At 36.1% G+C, this 21,126-nt stretch overlaps 1 protein-coding gene across 3 annotated transcripts in view; it reads left to right on the top strand.

Moving 5' to 3' along the window:
* The window catches only part of STXBP5L (syntaxin binding protein 5L), a 437,905-nt gene that overhangs the window by 150,381 nt on the left and 266,398 nt on the right, over positions 1-21,126 (top strand). For all 3 annotated transcript variants that reach the window (XM_044670068.1, XM_044670069.1, XM_044670067.1), the window contains exons 3-4: positions 1,427-1,508; positions 6,706-6,806. In XM_044670068.1, coding sequence (XP_044526003.1) covers positions 1,427-1,508; positions 6,706-6,806 — 183 coding nt within the window. The remainder of the gene's footprint in view (positions 1-1,426; positions 1,509-6,705; positions 6,807-21,126) is intronic.

Raw genomic sequence — 21,126 nt, 5'->3', positions numbered from 1 at the left:
AATAAATACGTATATATATGTATATATATATGTAAATATATATATATATATAACTTATTGTGGTATATTGTGTGAAGTCATGGTTTAAACCTAATTTTTGTCAGACGACTTTCCAATTTTCCCATTGATTATTTTTCTAATAGTAAATTCTTTGGTTTTCCAAATTGATTTTTAATTTTTTTCCTTATTCTCTAAGATAATCCTTTGGGAGTTCAGTTGCTTTGGTACTGAATAAGTAAATTAAGTAATTTTGCCATTTTTATTATATTGGCATGGATAGGCATCTTATTTCTCTACCCATTTAAGTCTGCCTTTATTTCTATTGAGTGGTTGTTGTATTTGTATAGTTCCTCTATACAGCTTGGTATATGGATTCCGTAATATTTTATATAACCTATAATTATTTTGAAAAGAATTTCTATTTCTTTCTCTTCCTTTTGGATTTTGTTGGTAATATATAGTAACACTGATTTGTTTGGGTTTGTTTTATATTCTTTTCTTATGCTGGCATTATTTTCATTTAATTTATTTAGTTGACTTTCTAGGCTTCTCTATGTAGACTATAATATCTTCCACAAAAAGCAATAATTTTTTTTCTTTCTCTGCCTATGTTTTTGCCTGTTTTTCCTTATTATTGCATTAGTTAGTATTTCTATCCCTCTATTAAATAATAATGGTGATAATGAATGTCTTTGTTTTTATCTTGTCTTTATTGAAAAGGCCTTTTGTTTATCTTTGTTTTATGTAATCCTAAGTCTTAGTTTTATTTAGATGATTTATCCTGTTAAGGAAAGATCCCTTTATTCTTATGCTTTTTAGTGCTTTGGAAGTTTTTTCTCTGATCATTGACAATGTGATATTGATTTTTAATTATTTTAATCTATTGTGTTTATAGTATTCTTAATACTAAGCCAATTATATATTACTGATATAAATACTAATGAGCAAAGTGTACCATTTTTTCATAACTCTGTATCCTCTTTGCTAAAACTAAAAAATTTTCATTACCATTCATTAAGGATATTAGTCTATACTTTTCTTTCTCTGATTTGTTTTTTCCTGGTTTAGGTATTAAGATTGTATCAAAAAGAATTTGAGCAGGATTCCTTTTCCTGTTTTTGCAGTTTATGTAATATTAAAATTTACTGTTCTTTGAACATTTGATAATATTTACTTGTAAGCGCTTCTGAAATTCACTAAAGGAAAACTGAAGTAGACTTAGATTGTGCTACTCAAATCTCTCTTTATTGCTGGTTCAAATAATTTGTTTAGTTTGATTTGAATAAATGAAACTCAATATGCTCTACTGTTTTTAATAAAATAGAATATTTTAAAAACAAAAATTATTTGCTGAATAGATTGTGCTCTAATGTTTGCTGATCTGGCTAGTAAAATTTTTCAAAATCCTTAACTTTGACTATAACAGATTGGGCAGGCCTGGTGTTGATTGTTATTGCCAACATGAAAGTGGTGCAGCAGTACTGCAGCTTCAATTCTTAATCAATGAGGTAAGGATTTGTTGACAGTAAGTACATAATTTTGCTCAAATTTACAAAATCTAGTTAATTTGAAGTGCATTTGTTAAAAAAAAAAAAAAAAAAAAAGCTTTACATAGTGTTTCCAAGAATGTATACCTCTTTTCAAGAAGAAGAAAAAGATAGGCCCATTGTTTTGGAGACAATTTGTGGAAAAGATAAATTATTAGATGACAATAAAAATCAGAGCTGCACATTTTCCATTTTAATTATATTATGTGAAGGATAATTATTGTCAAGCTGGGAAGAGCTGAACAAACATAACTAAGATGTAATTAAACTCCAACACAGTTGAAAAGAAAACAAAAAAATATATTGCTTCTTGGATAGCTAGGTGCTGCAGTAGATAGAGTGCTGGGCCTGGAGTCAGAAAGGCTTATCTCCCTGAATTTAAGTCTGACATCAGACAGTTACTAGTTGTGTGTCACCAGGCAAATCACTAACTCTGTTTGCCTCAATTTCCTCATGTCTAAAATGAGGTAGAGAAGGAAATGGCAAACTACTTTAGTATCTTCCCTAAGAAAACTCTAAAATGGTGTCACAAAGAGCTAGACTTGACTGAAATAACTGAACAACAACCAATATTTTTTTTTAAACCCTTGTACTTCGGTGTATTGTCTCATAGGTGGAAGAGTGGTAAGGGTGGGCAATGGGGGTCAAGTGACTTGCCCAGGGTCACACAGCTGGGAAGTGGCTGAGGCCGGGTTTGAACCTAGGACCTCCTGTCTCTAGGCCTGACTCTCACTCCACTGAGCTACCCAGCTGCCCCCAACAACCAATATTTTTTAATGAGTTCAAGTTCCTAAGCCCCCAAATCATAGCCAGGGATATGGAAAAAAATTGTGGATGTGATGTATAACTACTGTGACTAATCTTAAAGAAATCATGCAGAGTAAGAGGAGATGCCAGAACCTGAGAACAGGTAAATGCTCTTTTCAACAAGGAGAAAAAGTAGGATCTGGAAAACTAAAGACTTAACATTGATGTCTGATAAATTCTTAGATCAAAATATTACTTTAGTGATTTTAAGTCATTTTAATAAGGGGGAGCATTAGTCACCAATATGGGATGATCAAGAACAAATAATGTGTAATTTCCTTTTCAGCAGGATATCTGGTTTGATAGATTAGGGGACATGTAGACTTGTCTGGATGTTAGTAAAGCATTTAGCAAAATCTGTCATTATATTCTTAAGAGTATTGCAATGGAGAAATGTGATTGATGATATATGTAGGAGGATTCAGAATAGGTTAAACAGACATATCCAGTCTTGATCAATAAATGATGTCAACCTAGAGAGAGAACATTAGCAAAAGCACAGGGCTGCATCTTTTAGATCTGTCTTATTCATGATTTTTTAGTCTGACTTCAGACTAAGAAATAGAAGACATACTGATCAAATTTTTTGTGAATTCAAACAAAACTAAGACATTTCATGATAAATCAAGATGAATAAATATTGCCCTGGTGTGAAACAATGGTTTGAAAGAAGAACAAAAGAAAATTTAAAACTTTGTATTTAGGTACAAGATAGTCTGGAAAACTATAGTATGGAAAACATGATATGAAAAGGATAAAAGTTTTAGTTGACTCAGTAGCAGGAGATGTGGCTATCAAAAAAAGTAATGCCATTATTTTGTTCATAAAAGAATCATGTCCCTATAGTTAAGTAGTTTTAATCGTTACTATTAATATTTATTAAGTGGTCACACTATGCTCCATGTGTGTCAGATGACATTTGGAGCATTTTGTTCAATTTTGGTGTTTTAAGAGGAATATTGTCAAACTTGAATATGTTAAGAGAAGATAACCAAAGATGATGAGGGATTTTAGAAACTAAAGTAATTGAAGGAGGTGGAGATACTTAGCCCCAAGGAGATTGAGTGTCAGCATAACTGTCTTTGAATGTTTGAAAGGCTTTTACATAGAAAATGGATAAAACAAATTTTTGTAAGTCTAGAGGGCACAAGTAGGACATATGATATGCCCAGACGCAAACTTTAATGTAATAAAAGAATTGAATGTTGACTGTGTAGATCTAATAGAAATGGAATGTGGCTCCTTATGATGTAGTGTTTCCTACCAAAGAAGTTGTTCAGTCAGACTTGATATTGTAATGTGAATTCTTCTCTAGGATAAGAAAATAGACTAAATGGCTTCTAAGGTTCTTCTAGTGCTCATATCTTTTGATTCATGATTTCTGTGTTGGATGCTTCTGCTACATTGCCTTCCAATTCATATGGATTACCTTGAAATGGTTTTCTTACCATCTTCCTCTAATTTGATAGCTCTAATTTTGTTTGCTTAGTCAGTGCCTTCTGTAAGTCACCCAAGGACCACATACTCATTTCATTAATTTTGAATATAAATAGAGATAAACAGCAAATTCTCATTTAGTCAATAATTTTAGCTTTCTTAGCAAGGACTGCCCTTAAATACTGACTTGCCAAAGCAACAGAATCCTCTACTTAAGGCACATCATGTTTCCATGGAGATGACAGCCACCCGTGTGTCAGAAAACACCAAATGTAGGGTCCCTTTTGTGTCTCCCAGTATAATACAATCATGTACTTTATTCATCACTTTCTTGGTTTGACTGGGTGGTCATCTTTCCTATGTCTATATTCCTTGTAACCTATATTTCATTCTAACCCTGATATCCTTCCTGATGGCAATAGAAAGCTATTTTTATTCTGAACAGGTTTGGTTTATCTGGTAAGGCATTAACCAGTTTCTGGAAGGTAATTCTGCTTATAAAATATAACAGGACTGCCTTACCCCTTTGCAGATCATATTGATGCTGCCTCCCTCAGCCATCATCTTAGTATGCTCACGCACCACATATACAGACAAGCCAGGTGCTGTTGGTTATTTCCCAGTGTTATAGATTGTTAAGGTCAAAAATGGGATTAGAACTCAGGACTCTAATGACTCTAAGCCTAAAGGACTTTCTCCTATTGTGTTAGAGCACAAAATAATGGAGGCAGCAGTACCAGTCCAAATGATTTTTGTTATAAGGATGTATCTCATCTGATTTGTGATCAAAACCTAGGATTTTGATGATACTCCATAGGCAAAATTACCTTAATATTAGTTATGTAGAAAATGTTTTCTTAAGAATTCTTTAATCAAACTGTTCTTTGGCTTGAAGTTCATAGATGTAGAGCTGGAAGGTACTCAGAGTCATCTAGTCCAAACCTCTCTTTTTTAAGTAAGTATGTAAGTACTTACTTACATACATAAATAAACTGAAGCCCAAAGAGTTTAAGTGACTTGTCCAAAATCACACAGGCAGTAGTAAATTTTGGAGGCAATTACTTGAATGTGGATTGTCTGGCTTTAATGTCTCTCATCTTTTCACTGTCCTATTATGGAAGTTGATGGAAAAGGGACAGTGAGGGACAGGACCGTGGGAAGGTGATGGAAAGGGGCACAAGGCTACCTTTCTCTTCAAATTCCCTTGCAAACAATAAAAATAATGCATCAGGTTTAATTTTAAAGTGGCAGAAAGAGTTAGGAGTTGGGAATGAAATAGTCCTGCCAAGAAAACTTGGGAGAAAGATCTATAATCTTCTGGATGGTTGTCTTATCTAACTGTAAAGGACAACATTTTTTAAATCAATAAAAAAAGGTAAAAAGTTCTTTAATTATGTTTTAAAGAATATATCCTATTACTATAACTTCCATAATGGACAAGGTTTCATTCCTTGCATTGTAAAAACATGAGAATTGTACTGAAACTTCTTGCAGTTGAGTAAAAATACTTATTTCCAAACTATATAGGCAATAGTTTCTAATAATTTAGTTTTATCTGCATTGCTTCAGTTTTTTAAATTGTATAGGCCAAAAGAAAAAATAAAATGTCAAAAAGTTTTAAAAATAAATCAAATACTTTTTTATTTCTTTTTGAGAGGTAGTAGAATTAATCTATTATTTTGAGCCTGGATCTTCCTATCTTAACCTAGGATATAAGTGCAGTAGCCCTCTTGGGCCTGATTCTACTCTTAATTGGTCTGCTCCATTTCTGATGTGAACCAGTCCTCCTCTCCTTATCAGACTGATTCCCTGCTCCTCCTACAGGGACTCACTTCATTGGTATCAGACTTAGCATGTTCACCAGATCATCTTTAGCCTTATTGCAGCTCAGAACTCCTGAGCTAAAGTGAACCACCCAGCCTCATCATCCCTAATAGCAAGTATTGCAGTAACTTGTCACTACACACAGCAAAAGAATCTTAACTGAAACAAGTGTGCATCCTTTCCCCCTCCTATTTATTAATATCTGGTATAAGCTGAGTTTAAACTGGCTTATTTTTAGTTTATTAGAAGATATGTCCAATCCTGTCTCCCTTACAATCACTGGTTTGGTTTATTTATGGAAATCTCAGCTTTATTTGTCATGTTTTTTGCAGTAAGTAAACTTAAATATTTTGACCCCTTAATGAGAAAATGCAATTCATTGTGAAAAACCTTGTTGCTTGGAAAAATTGAAGGCAAGAGGAGAATATGGTTGAAATGGATAGTGTCATGGAAACAACAAATATGAATTTGGACAATCTTCAAGAAACAGTAGAGGATAGAATCTGGGGTGCTATGATCCACAGGGTCATAAAGAGTCAGATACATCTGAACAATAAGAAAAGGGCCATTACAGCTTATCTATGACCCTCTTCAAATGTCACCTTCCAGAACTGAATGTAATATTCCAGATATAGTTCAAGCAATGTAGAGTGTAGCAGTTTTGCTACTTTTACTATTTGTCCATTCACATAAAAAAGTAGAAAATCTCTCGAGTGGAGACCCTAGGTTCAGATTCTGTCTCTCATACTATGTGACCTTGGACAATTCACTTAACCTTCTGAATCTCAGATCCCTCAGATGTAAAATGGGCATAATGATGTATAGAAACTTCAGGACCAAATGAAATGATTTAAAGTGCTCTGAAAACCTCAAAGAACTATTTAAATTTTTGCATTATTATTATTAATAATTATTATCATAATTAGTTTTATATTTATCCTGCTCCCTATGTTTTAGAGGATATATTGAAGGAATGACATTCCCAGTAGAAAGTAAAAAATTCAGTAAATCACTTGTAATTTGTGTTGCCTGTCAAGGCCTAAATGTTAGTTGATTATTTAACAGTATATTATCTTCTTTTTTGACACAGGGTGCTTTGGTCAGTGCAAGCTCCGATGAAACACTTCATTTATGGAACCTTAGGCAAAAACGGCCAGCCATTCTTCATTCTCTTAAATTTAACCGAGAACGGTAAGGATACATGAGCAATTCCAGATATTTCTTACTCCATATTGGGAATTATTTTATGATCAAATTTCAGGTCAGCCTTTCCGTATGTTTTCTTCATGGCTTTTTTTTTTTTTTACAGTTGTGCATTTACTGACATTTTTGAATCCTTCCCCAGTCCCACCCCTTCTTCTTACACTATTTTCTTTTAAACCAGTGGTTTGCTTTGAGCCGGTATCCCTTATCCCCTCCCTTGATTAACTTCCCTTTCTACCCCCTCCCTTGTTATTCCCCTTTTTTTATTTTTAAAAGCCTAATGAATTCCCTCCCCCTTCTTCTCACCTCCCTTTTTTGACCTCCCCACTCCCCCGCTCCCCTTGGTTTATCCCTTCTGACTTTCTCAGTAGGGTTAGATAGAGTTTTTTATCCCAATGGATAATATAGCTACTCTTCCCTCTCCGGGTTGATTACACTGAGAGTAAGGTTTAAATATTACCTCTTAATGCTCTCTTCCTCTCCTTTTTATAATAGTATTTGTCCCCTCCTCTTCCCATGCCCTCTTTGTGTATAATAGAATATCCTATTTTTCTTATTTACTCGAGTTTCTCTTGGTGTCCCCTACTATTCCCCCGCCTCTTTCCAAACCCCCCATGTCATCTTAGACCATTTAGTATTCTGCCCTCTCCCTATGAATTATTCTTCTGATTGCTATAATAGTGAATACTATAATAGTGAATAGAGTTCACTACAGAGAATTATACATAGCATTTCTCCACATAGGAATACAGATAATTAGGTCTTATTGAAGCCCTTAAAGAGTCAAATTTAAAAAATTATGAGTTTTCTTTCTTTCCCCTCTGTTTCTTGTTTACCTTTTCATGTTTCTCTTGATTTTTGTGGTTTGATATCAAACTTTTCATTTAGTCCTGGTCTTTTCTGTGCAAATACTTGGAAATCTTCAATTTTGTTGAATGCCCATACTTTCCCCTGGACGTATATAGTCAGTTTTTTTTTATTTTAAACATTTATTAATATTCATTTTTAACCTGTTTACATGCTCCATGCCCCTACTTTCCCCTTCACCCCCCACTCTCCCCCCACCCATGGCTGACGCACATTTCCACTGGTTGTAACATGTGTCCTTGTTCAGGGCCTATTTCCATATTGTTGTTAGTTGCATTGGTGTGGTAGTTTCGAGTCTACATCCCCAATCATGTCCGCCTCAGCCCATGCATTCAAGCAATTGTTTATCTTCTATGTTTCCTCTCCTGCAGTTGTTCCTCTGAATGTGGGTAGCGTTCTTTACCATACATCCCTCATAGTTGTCTTGTGTCATTGCATTGCTGCTGATACAGAAGTCTATTACATTCGATTTTACCATAGTATATCAGTCTCTGTGTACAGTGTTCTTCTGGCTCTGCTCCTTTCGCTCTGCATCAGTTCCTGAGGTCTTTCCAGTTCACCTGGAACTCCTCCAGTTTATTATTCCTTTGAGCACAATAGTATTCCATCACCAGCATATACCACAGTTTGTTCAGCCATTCCCCAATTGAAGGGCATGCCCTCCTTTTCCAGTTCTTTGCCACTACAAAAAGCGCAGCTATATTTTCATACAAGTCTGTTTATCTATGATCTCTTTGGGGTACAAACCCAACAATGGTATGGCTGGATCAAAGGGCAGGCATTCTTTTATAGCCCTTTGAGCATAGTTCCAAATTGCCAGCCAGAATGGTTGGATCAGTTCACAACTCCACCAGCAATGCATTAATGTCCCAATTTTGCCACATCACCTCCAGCATTCATTACTCTCCCCTTCTATCATTTTAGCCAATCTGCTAGGTGTGAGGTGGTACCTCAGAGTTGTTTTGATTTGCATTTCTCTAATTATTAGAGATTTAGAACACTTTTTCATGTGCTTATTGATATTTTTGATTTCTTTACCTGAGAATTGCCTATTCATGTCTCTTGCCCATTTTTCAATTGGGGAATGGCTTGATTTTTTTGTACAATTGATTTAACTCCTTGTATATTTGAGTAATTAGACCCCTGTCAGAGTTTTTTGTTATGAAGATTTTTTCCCAATTTGTTGTTTCCCTTATGATTTTGACTACATTGTTTTTGTTTGTACAAAAGCTTTTTAGCTTAATATAATCAAAACCATTTAATTTACATTTTGTAATTTTCTCTAACTCTTGCATGGTTTTAAAATCTTTCCTTTCCCAGAGATCTGACAGGTATACTATTTTGTGTCCACTTAACTTATTTATAGTTTCCCTCTTTATATTCAAGTCATTCACCCATTCTGAATTTATCTTGGTGTAGGGTGTGAGATGTTGATCTAAACCTAATCTCTCTCATATTGTTTTCCAAATTTCCCAGCAGTTTTTGTCAAATAGTGGATTCATGTCCCAAAAGTTGGGCTCTTTGGGTTTATCATACACTTGCTGATGTCATTACCCCAAGTCTATTCCACTGATCCTCCCTTCTGTCTCTTAGCCAGTACCATATTGTTTTGATGACTACTGTTTTATAGTATAGTTTAATATCTGGTACTGCTAGGCCCCCTTCCTTCACATTTTTTTTCATTATTTCCCTTGATATTCTTGATCTTTTGTTATTCCAAATGAAATTTGTTATAGTTTTTCCTAATTCAGTAAAGAAGTTTTTTGGTAATTTGATAGGTATGGCGCTAAATAGGTAAATTAATTTGGGTAGAATGTTCTATATAGTCAGTTTTGATGGGTGGTTGATCTGTGGTTGAAGGCCCAGCTCTCTTGCCTTTCTGAATATCATATTCCAAACCTTGTGGTCTTTTAGTGTGGAGGCTGCCAGATCCTATGTGATCCTGATTGGTGCTCCTTGATATTTGAATTGTCTCTTTCTGAATTCTTGTAAGATTTTTTCTTTTACTTGGAACCTCTTAAATTTGGCTATTATATTCCTGGGTGTTTTCCTTTCTGGGTCTAGTGTAGAGGGTGATCTATGGATTCTTTCAATATCTATATTGCCCTCTTATTGTAGAACTTCAGGGCAATTTTGCTGAATAATTTCTTTTAGTATGGAGTCCAAGTTTCTATTTCTGCTTTTTCTGGAAGACCAATGATTCTCAAATTGTCTCTTCTAGACCAGTTTTCTTGGTCTGTCACTTTCTCATTGAGATATTTCATGTTTCCTATTTTATCAGTCTTTTGGCTTTGTTTTATTTGTTCTTGTTGTCTTGAGAAATCATTAGCTTCTAATTGCTGAATTCTAGCTTTTAGGGACTGGTTTTCGGTTATAATCTTTTGGTTTTCGGTTATAATCTTTTGGTTTTCGGCTATAATCTTTTGGTTTTCCTTTTCAATCTGGTCATTTCTGGTCTTCAATTGACTTGCCTCACTTTCCAATTGTGAAATTCTGCCTTTTAAACTGTTATTTTCTTGCCAGATCTTTTCCATCTGTCTCAACATCTCAGACTTGAACTCTTCAGTAGCTTGTGATCAGTTTTCATTGTTTTGGGAAGGTTTGGATATGATTACTTGTTTGTCCTCCTCTGTTGTCTGGATTTTTCTCTGTGTAAAAGTTTTCGAGTGTTCCAGATTTCTTCCTGATGATCTTTCTCCCCTGAGCTTCCCGATTTTGGCTTGCCATTGTTAGCCAAGCGTCTTCTGGGCTTTATCCTCACACTCAGGGTCTGTCTGAGCTCTCTAAGCTCCCGAGGTTTCAGGTCTCTTTGTTCTCTGGGTAGAGCCTCCTGGTTGTCCCTGGTCTGTCCCTCTGCCCGAGTCTCCTTCAGAAGTCTCAGGGCGCTGCTTCCACAGCCGTGCTCCCATCTGCCCAGGGTCCCCACTCGAGGTCCAAGCCTGCACTTGAGATCCTAGTCCATGCCTAGGGCAATGCTTTCACCCGAGCAGACGCTCAGGAAAGTCTGTGCACGTTTTTTAGCCTCTTGGGGTCCTAAGTCTTGCTGCTCTCAGGAACAAGCTCTGGAGCTGCCAGTGACTTAATGGGTGCTCCAAACTTGCTTTACCTCTTGTGAGTTGGCCTTGGTGTTGTACATGGTGTGGGGAGGTGGGGGATGGGCTTCTTCCTCACGCGTTTTAGTGAGAGCTGTTTCACCCCTTTATAGCGTGGAAATGCCCGATTCCATGTACCTTCAATGCTGCGCCCTGTTGTGGGGTCCCTTCGTTCATCTGGATTCGTTTTTATGTCCCCTTTAGGAGTCCTTTATGCTTTGGTTAGGAGAGATCAAGCTGTTGCTCCTTACTCTGCCACCATCTTATCCAGAAGTTAATGTTTGTTTGTTTTTTTAAAGTAATGTGAGTACTCTCTTCAGTGGTTCATATCTTAGTTCATCTATTTCCTGTTATCCTGTGTTACTTTTTTGTGCAGGACTTCTTGAAAGTTCTCCATAGAAGTACCCCCCACCTCAGCCCTAGGTACTCTCCACTAGAATTCAACATTATAGAACATGTGAGATTACTGCCCTCAAAAGTAGCATCCAAAAAGTGGTAAAGGGGGACTTGAACTCATGTCTCTTCAGTCTTAGTCTAGAGTTCTTTCTACTCTTCTGTGCTAGCAGTCGGCATTATGCTAGAAATCACCCTGTTTTTTAGCTCCCTTGTTTATGGAGATCATCTGGGAGATGGAGACTTAGAATGATATACTAGAAAAAGCACTAGTCTTAAAGTTAACAAAATGGGTTTGGATTTTAAAAACGTATTCTGATGTGCTATTAGGCCCCTTGGACAAGTTGCTAACCCTCTATAACTCTCTTATTCCAAATGTAGGTAATATTACTGCTTTTGTAGTCTTTACTTTGCAAAGTTGAAAGAAAAACTTTTTAAATTAGAAAGCACCATAATGATGTGAGCTATCATCATCTTTATTAAAATTATAGATATTATTTCGTCAGAGGAAATACAAGCATTATCTTCAATTCTGTTCCACTGTTGAGACAAACAAGTTGCTTGTCATGGGCTAGATCAGTGATGGAGAACCTTTTAGAGATGGAGTGCCCAAACTGCAATCCTCATGCTGCATGTGAATCTTCTGCCTTACCCCAGCCAGGGGAGGGATGAAGTGCTGGTATCCTATCTGGTATCCCAGTTTAAATCCCCATCTGCCCTTTCTCCAGAAGAGGATTATCTCTGCTCCTTTTTTTTTTTTCATTACTCTGATTAAGGGCACATATCAACCCCTTTAGGAAGGAGATTACAACCACAAATTATGTACAATGCCATTCTATTGTAAATAGCTTTTGCAAATAACCATCTTGTATTGTAAATAGCTTTTACCAGTAGCATCTTGTGCCAACTGTAGCAAGAGTTGGGTTCAGATTTTAGAATGCCCAAAGCTGGAATGAGACAGTGGAAGACCGTTGGAATACCCCTCCAAATAGGAGATCACCCCAAGGCAAAGAGACTCAGTTGTGAGTTAGGTGGGTGGAAAGAAAGGAAGGGGAAAAGCTCTCCAGTCAAACCCAGAAGCTTCACCACAGACTTGTGTTAGCTTTCTCACTTTAGGGATCTGCTGTTTAGGTCAATTGTTCAATTCTGTAATCTGAATTATATTTGATCATCATCAACAACAATATTCATCAAAACCATAAAGAAAGTTATCTCTGAAGATCAACAGCTATTTATAACCAGCCAAGTTTAGTTTTGTCATCTAGTAGCTGAACTAGGCCAAGATTGACAAGTTAGAGTGGCAGAATTCCGTCCAAGGCTTTTCCCTAAAGGGATCTGCCTAGCTGATTAGCAATTAGTTTTAGTTTAGCTTAATCCCTTAAACTTCTATCCTCACCCATCATTGCTTGATCCTCACACCCTCAAGATATTCCTGTTACCTATAAATTAAATTTAGTTACCTGTTATTAAGATCTGTTTCTAGTTTAGTCCATCGTCTTCAAGAAGCTTCTCATTGTCTAGCCTGACAGTTGGGATTAATTCCCTGGCTGGGGAGGATTTCTCAGGCTAATCATCAAGTCTTGCCTGAGATTAACTCCTAATCAATTCAAGATCATCTGTATCAATTCTCAGTCATATCAATATAATCAATATTCCATCAAGAAGATACTAAGATATATATCTTCAAGGAAACAGTGATTTTGGCCCGTTTACATTTGAGAATTCTAACAGCGTCAGCCTTCTGACCCTCCCCAGAGGGAAACACTATCCAGCTGCTGAACAGAGAGCAGCCTGTGCATATTATCCCAACACTACTTACTGTCTATCTCCATTTTTCTTTTGTCTAAAAACCAGACTTTTATTTTTTATTTAAATTTTTTGAATATTTTCCCATAGTTACATATTTCATGTTCTTTCCCTCTCCCCCAAACCCCCCCCCCCAGACCCCCATAGCCAACACACAATTCCACTGGGTTTTACACATATCATTGATTAATACCTAATTCCATATTATTGATAGTTGGACTAGAGTTATCATTTAGTGTCTACATCCCCAATAATATACCCATCAGCCCATGTGTTCAAGCAGTTGTTTTTCTTCCATGTTTCTACTCCAACAGTTCTTCCTCTGAATGTGGCTAGTTTTCTTTCTCATAAGACCCTTAGCCTTGCTCTGGATCCTTGCACTGCTGCTAGTAGAGAAGTCCATTATGTTCGATTGTACCACAGTATATCAGTCTCTGTGAACAATGTTCTCTTGGATCTGCTCCTTTCACTCTGCATCAGTTCCTAGAGATCATTCCAGTTCCCATGGAATTCCTCTAGTTCTTTTTTCCTTTGAGCACAATAGTATTCCATCACCAACAGGTATTACAATTTGTTTAGCCATTCCTCAATCGAAGGACATTCCCTCATTTTCCAATTTTTTGCCACCACAAAGAGCACAGCTATGAATATTTTTGTACAAGTCTTTTACCTTATTTTCTCTTTGGGGTATAATCTAAGCAGTGCAATGGCTGGATCAAAAGGCAGATAGTCTTTTAAAGCCCTTTGGGCATAATTCCAAATTGCCATCCAGAATGGTTGGATCAATTCACAACTCCACCAGCAATGCATTAATATCCCAATTTTGCCACATCCTCTCCAACATTCACCACTTTCCTTTGCTTTCATGTTAGCCAATCTGCTAGGTGTGAGGTGGTATCTCAGAGTTGGTTTTGATTTGCATTTCTCTAATTATAAGAGATTTAGAACACTTTTTCATGTGTTTGTTGATAATTTTTATTTCTTTTTCTGAAAATTGCCTATTCATTTCCCTTGCCTATTTGCCAATTGGGGAATGGCTTGATTTTTTTGTACAATTGATTTAGCTCCTTATATATTTGAGTAATTAGACCTTTGTCAGAGTTTTTTGTTATAAAGATTTTTCCCCCAATTTGTTGCTTCCCTTTTAATTTTGGTAGCATTGGTTTTGTTTGTACAAAACCTTTTTAGTTTAATGTAATAAAATTATTTATTTTACATTTTGTAATTTTTTTCTAACTCTTGCTTGGTTTTTAAAATCTTTCCCAGAGATCTGACAAATATACTCTTCTGTGCTCACCTATTTTACTTATAGTTTCCTTCTTTATATTCAAGTCATTCACCCATTCTGAATTTATCTTAGTATAAGTTGATCTAGTTGATATAGACCCAATCTCTCCCATATTGTTTACCAACTTTCCCAGCAGTTCTTGTCAAATAGTGGATTTTTGTCCCCAAAGCTGGGTTCTTTGGGTTTATCATAGACTGTCTTGCTAAGGTTGCTTACCCCTAGTCTATTCCACTGATCCTCCCTTCTGTCTCTTCACCAGTACCATATTGTTTTGTTGAATACTGCTTTGTAATACAGTTTAAGATCTGGTACTGCTAGGCCACCTTCCTTCATATTTTTTTTTTCATTATTTCCCTTGATATTCTTGGTCTTTTGTTCTTCCAAATGAACTTTGTTATAATTTTTTCTAATTCAGTAAAAATAAAAACCAAACTTTTAAAAGAGAAAGTATGTAAGTAAGAGTCATAAGAACTGGATTCTAACCCAGTTCTGTTACTAATTGACCTTTAGAAAGTCTCAGGTCATCAGTTCATCCGTGAAATATAAAATTAGATGAATTCTATATGAGTTTCATCTGACTAAAATTATATGATTCTAAATTCATTTTTAGTACCCTACCTTGCATGAATGAAGAAATGGAGATGTACATGTATCATAATAATTTTAAACTTAAGTTTTAAAAATTGTATTATTATTTGTTTTATATTCATGTTTTGGGCTAGCAATTTACTTCAATATAATTTTTGAAATGCCTGCCTTATGCAAAACACAGTAGTAATTTCCACTGGTGTTTGGAGATGACCATTGCCATAACATAATATCATAAATTCAGATGTAATTGCATCATCAAGAATATGACCATCCTGTAGGTCATGAAATTTAAAGAAACTAAATAATTTTCAGGTTAAAATATCTGAGGTGACATCAATCTGAATACAATGAACCTCAAAGTTAGAAAGGTTACTAAATGATAGTGACAACAGAAAAAAATTTAATCCCCTAAACTTTACACATTGCAAACCAAAAGAAAATATATTAAAAAATAAAGTTAGAGTAGAAATGTAAAAAAGCTAAAACTAGTTCTCAAAAATACAAGGGTGTTTGAAAAGTTATTTTAAAAATAATCATGGGGGCAGCTGGGTAGCTCAGTGGATTGAGAGCTAGGCCTAGAGACGGGAGGTCCTAGGTTCAAATCTGGCCTCAGACACTTCCCAGCTGTTTGACCCTGGGCAAGTCACTTGACCCCCATTGCCTACCCTTACCAATCTTCCACCTATAAGTCAATACACAGAAGTTAAGGGTTTAAAATTAAAAAAAAATAATTAAAAAAAATAATCATGAATAAGACAGTGATGGTGAGAAGTACCAGGGCCATGTGTCAGAAGTTTGAGAGAAAGTCAAACAAGGACTAGAGAAAGTGGCTAGGAATCCACTGTCATCTTGGGGTAGTAGGGGACAAGAACTCTGAGAACAAATAGGTGGTAGGAGTCTGAGGCAAAGAGGTCTAAAATGAAGAGAAGTTTATTAACTGTGGAACTAGAGTTGCAGAAGATGTGGTGGAAGGGAAGTCAGGACTGGACTGGAATATGGAAGGAGTAGGATTGAGAACTGAAAGTGGAGAATTGGAAAGTGATGGGGCTTACATATGGTCTGAAATTAACCAGCACAAGAATTGGGAGAAGAAAAGGTGAGGGGATTATGTTAATCTTGGTGGTAGTGTCCAGGCAGAGAATACCTATGGCCTTTATACTCAGTGGTCATTGATAAATAGGGAGTAATAATCCTGACTCTGCTTTCTAGTGATGGTCTGTAAAGATGGGTCGGAAGGGGACTCCAGTGGCTTACTCTGTTCTTCAATGAGGGTGAGGTAAGAAAGGACTCCTGTAGTGGTGAGATTTAGAAGGAACTTTAGCAGTCATAATTAGGATCTTAAGTTTAGAAGTAAAATGTACCCTAATGAGTTTATTAAAGCCTGGTGGTAATATGCAAGTCATCATTGTCAATATACTATATTACTGTGTTATGAGACTCAAATGAGATATTGAATGTCAAATGCTTTGTAAACTTTAAAGTGTTTTATATATATATATATTTCAGTTATTATTTTTTTTTTATTTATGTTCACACTGGGTCTTTTTTAGGTCACCTGAAATTTTAATTTCTTGGAGATTGTGATGTTCTGTAAGTCATAGATATTTAGCACTGCTGAAAGAAATTGATATTAAAAAGATGAGTTTTGCATCATATTCATTGAATATGCCATTTATTTCCCCAAATGTAGTCTAGTCCACTGGCTTCCTCCTTTTAAAAGAATGGATCAAACTCAATGACCTCTGCAGGAGACATACAGGAGTACTAATTTAGTAGAGTACTGTGTGTCATATTCGGGAAAATAGTCATTGTTCATTTGGTTTCTTCTCCTATAGATTGTTAGGCGAGTATCTTTTTAGTCATTGTTAGACCTTGTAGTATCCTTAGGTTCATGCGGTTAATCATACAAAAATAAGAATATATGTAGGACTTCACTATCTCAGGAATCTCTTTTTTATTTTAATTTTGTGTAATTAAGAGCAAACTTTATGAGAGTGGGAAACATTGATGACTAGCTTTTCTATTTTATGTTTGCTTAAACTTTCATTGATCATCATTGGATTGCTGAAATATCTCTGTGATTGCATCTAGCAAGGAATAATACATGATCTTAACATATACAAGGAGATGCCATTTTTGAGGGGAGTCTTAAGACTGTAATTTGCTCTTTAGAGTGAAATCCATGGAAAAAAATCAATACACAGTAAACAGAGTGGGTGTAATCTTATGTTCTTTATAGCTTTTAGGCAGTTCTGTGACTGTAAAGATGTAGTCTACTATAGAAAACTGTTCACAAAAGCCTACTTGTTTCCTTCTCTTCTTTTCATGAGTTACCCTACATATATTTAAACATCTTTCTCATAAAGGTTTTATAAAGATAAAAAAGTAGGTGGGCTGGTAGTTACTGATGTCCTCTTGTTCACCTTGAAATTATTGTAGGCCATCAGTGATTTCCTCTCTATCTTTTGGAATCTTTCCCTCTTCTATATAAATCAAAAATCATCCCTCAATTATATAAAGGCTGTATTGCCTCCAGCACAGAATTTTTCTGTTTATGTTTGGTCTAGCCCTGCTGTTTTCCCCTAGCTTCATTTTCTTAAGTGCTATCAGAATTTAAGATTTTAGTATCCAAATATGTTGGTTCCACTGTCACTGATAATGAAGACAGAAAATAATAGAAATGCTAGCAGAATTTTTCCATTTTGACTAGTAGTTTAATGTAGGTAAAAGACATAATTTTCCTCAGTATTGTTGTTGTTATTTTTAACTGATCATACAGATATACTAGACTCAAGATGATATGTGTCTAGTAATATTTTTGGTTGCTCTTCAACATATTTTCCCTAGGTAGGCTGTTGTACTAATTATATTGGTACACATTGTATACTTATGGGGATTTCTTTTCCTATCTGAAATTCCTCCTCCCCTGCTCTCTTCAAATTATATTAATCCTTTAAAGCTATAATCAAGTCTTATATTCTTTGAATCCTCTTCAACCTCTTTTCCCCCTCTCTATTTTCTTTTTTTGTGAACTTTATGCAAACTAGTAGAATTTTTATAGTTTCTGTTAGATAGAACTGAAGTGAATGAGGACATGAGAACTGAAAGCATATTATGGACCCCTTTGTCAGGCTGGTGAAGCCTATGGTACTCTTCACTGAATACCATTTTAAAATTCATAAAAGAAAATACAGAGTATTACAAAGAAACACACAAACACACAGATATAAATATATCTTTTTTTTTTAGTCTGTAGAGCCCAAGTTAAGAATCTCTAGTTTGGAAATTATAATGCATTTTTCTCTTTTTATTTTATGTGTGTTAATTCCCTTTCCCAGACTAGCTGATAAGTTCTTCAAGGGCAGGGACGGTGTTACATTTCTCTTGTGCCTCCCCTCCCCATCCCCACAAAGTACCTATTATTCTTGGTACATAGTCGTGATGGTGAACCTATGGCATGCTTGCCATTAAGGGCATGCAGAGCCTTCTCTGTGGGTACATGAGCTGAAGCCTGCCAGAATTCATTACTATAAAGGCAGAGGAACTAGGAGGAATTGCTCCCTTCCCCCCTCTCCACTGCACTGAGGACATTTTTTCACTCCACCCACCCCTTTGCCCAACAGTCTAATGGGAACTCTTGCTGCCCTATCTGGGGTAAAGGACTGGGGTTCAGGGTCACCAGCATGCTGTCTCCAGTGGGGGGATGGGGCATGGCACATTATCTCTAAAAGTTTTGCCATCACTGTTATATAGTCTGTGCTCAAGGGAAAATTGATTGCTTATTATAATTCCAAAGGCAATGACTTTTGGATATTACATGTTTCTGCAATATATATATTTCAAGTTTCTATTTTCTCTTACTTTTCCATTACTCTTGTACTCTGTAGACAAATAAACTTATTGTAATGTTGCTCTTATGCTGCCTTTCTCCTCTATTTCATTGTAATAATCATTTCAAGCAAGAGTTCCTCTAAAGTGACTCTCCAGTTCTCTCTACATAATGTCCTACATATGATTGGGAATTGAATGTAATTTCCAAAAATTTTGTGATTAAATGTTGAGAGCTGGGTTATGAGTCAGAAAGTTTTAATTTCATCCAGCTCTACTCTGATTTATGGTGTAGCCATAGACATGTTTATGCCTAAAGTTCTCCATCTGCAAAAATGGATGTAATAATCCCCTTTCCTATTCACTTCACAGTATGAGAAGTAATGAGACGTTCAACCCAATTCTTAAAATCACAGAAGGAAGCCCTCTGTGAATTGAGATGAGGACAGAGCATTCATCTCCTTCCTTGCAGAATTTTTAGGAGAAGAATTCTCTGCCCGTCAAGGGCTGGAGAGCATGTTGTAGTGTCCTATGGAGCTGAAAGGAAAAAATTGGGATGATTATATGTAAAATACTTTCAATTCCTTGGGGGAAAGGAGTTGTATAAATCTCAATGGTTATGATTTTATTTTTAAAACATCAATGAATAGGGTTTTTATTCATTTATAATAATAGTTAAACCCTACTGAACTAACACACCTGGTCTGTCATCTAGGATACATGTCTCCATCTTGTAAATAAGGGTATCATAAAATAATTGTCAAATGCTTTGTTATGTCTACAGCATTCTCTTGACTTACCAATCTAGTAACTCTTTTAACAAGGAAATTGGGTGACTTTGGCATGTTGGTGAGTCCATTCTGGGTCCTAGAGATATATATTTCTTAGTTTGGTAAGTATTCACCAACCATCAGTTTAATGATCTGTTCTAGAATTTGCCAGGGAAAAATGCCAAGATTACCAGTATATATTTTTCAGAATCAACTTTTTTCTCCTTTTTTTGAACATCTAATATTGGTTCATTTGCTCAGCCTTCTACCTCTTCTCTCATCTAGATCCTAGGTTTTCTGCATCAGTTGTGGCTGACTTGAGACACCATTCTTGCATGTAACTCATAAGCCTAGAGAAGCATTGTACAATTTGTATGAGGAGTAAATGTAATCCCTGAGGCAGGCATCATTGTAAAATATGATTATGTAGCCACCAGGAAAAGGAATGAGTTGGAAATCAGTTACTATACTTTCTGCTTATGGTGTTAATTGTAATCTATCACCAAGAATGTTAAAATAGATAGAGAATGTTGCAAATAAGAAAAGCCAGGAATGTTAATTTAGGAATGTTAAGTGGAGGGAGCTCTGTGTAATTGTTTGGGCCTGCACAATGGATAACTGCTGGAGACAGATGTAAAAAAACCTCTATTAAATAAATATTGGAAAAGGTTTGAGGAAAGGTAAGGAAAGGTAATGAAGGTTGAGGATTAGGATCCCTAAATCTAACAGGGGGCTAGGCTTTTACCCACTTCCCTCTAGTTTGTGAGAACTTGCTTCTTGCTCTGGTTACCTCTAGCCTTCTTATCACTCCATAATCTATATTAATTCCCAGATCTGTTCTATATACACTATGCTAAATTATAATTCTCTTAATTTATAATAAAGTTTACAGGCTCTGTTAATTTCTCTCAGCTTTGAATCAGTCTCTCTGCCAACTGCCAGCCCTTCTGGGCCTAGCTAGGCTTTTCAGCTTAAGTAGGCTTCTGGGCCTATACAGCCTTAAAAATGGCTGCCGCTATCTCCAGCCACACAGAGGGAAAACACAGTCTCTTTCTGTCTCCTTAGATCTTTCAGCTTTAAATCAGTTCAGTTATCCACTCTGCCCCCAGCCAGGCCTTCCAGGCCTAGCTAGGCTTTTTGGCCTAAGCAGGCCTCAAAATGGCTTGGCCCTCTTAGCCGCCACACAGAGGAAAAACTGCCACTCCCTTTCTCTTTTCTCTTGTTCTTCCCCACAAAATTGTTCCAGAAACTCTAATCTGTTCTCCTTCTTCACCTGGCACTGTTTTTTTTTTTTTGTTTGTTTTGTTTTGTTTTTTTTTTAACATTTATTAATATTCATTTTTAACATGGTTACATGATTCATGCTCCTCCTTTCCCCTTCAACCCCCCCCCCACTCCCCCCCTACCCATGGCCAGTGCGCATTTCCACTAGTTTTGTCATGTGTCCTTGATCAAGACCAATTTCAAATTGTTGGTAGTTTCATTGGTGTGGTGGTTTCGAGTCCACACCCCCAATCATGTCCACCCCGACCCATGCGTTCAAGCAGTTGTTTTTCTTATATGTTTCCTCTCCTGCAGTCCTTCCTCTGAATGTGGGTAGCATCTTTACCATAAATCCCTCAGAATTGTCCTGGGTCATTGTATTGCTGCTGGTACAGAGGTCCATTACATTC

Source organism: Gracilinanus agilis, chromosome 3, assembly GCF_016433145.1.
Source record: "Gracilinanus agilis isolate LMUSP501 chromosome 3, AgileGrace, whole genome shotgun sequence".
Lineage (NCBI taxonomy): Eukaryota > Metazoa > Chordata > Mammalia > Didelphimorphia > Didelphidae > Gracilinanus > Gracilinanus agilis.
Note: the sequence above shows the minus strand (reverse complement) of the source record. Positions and strands in the feature narration are given on the sequence as shown.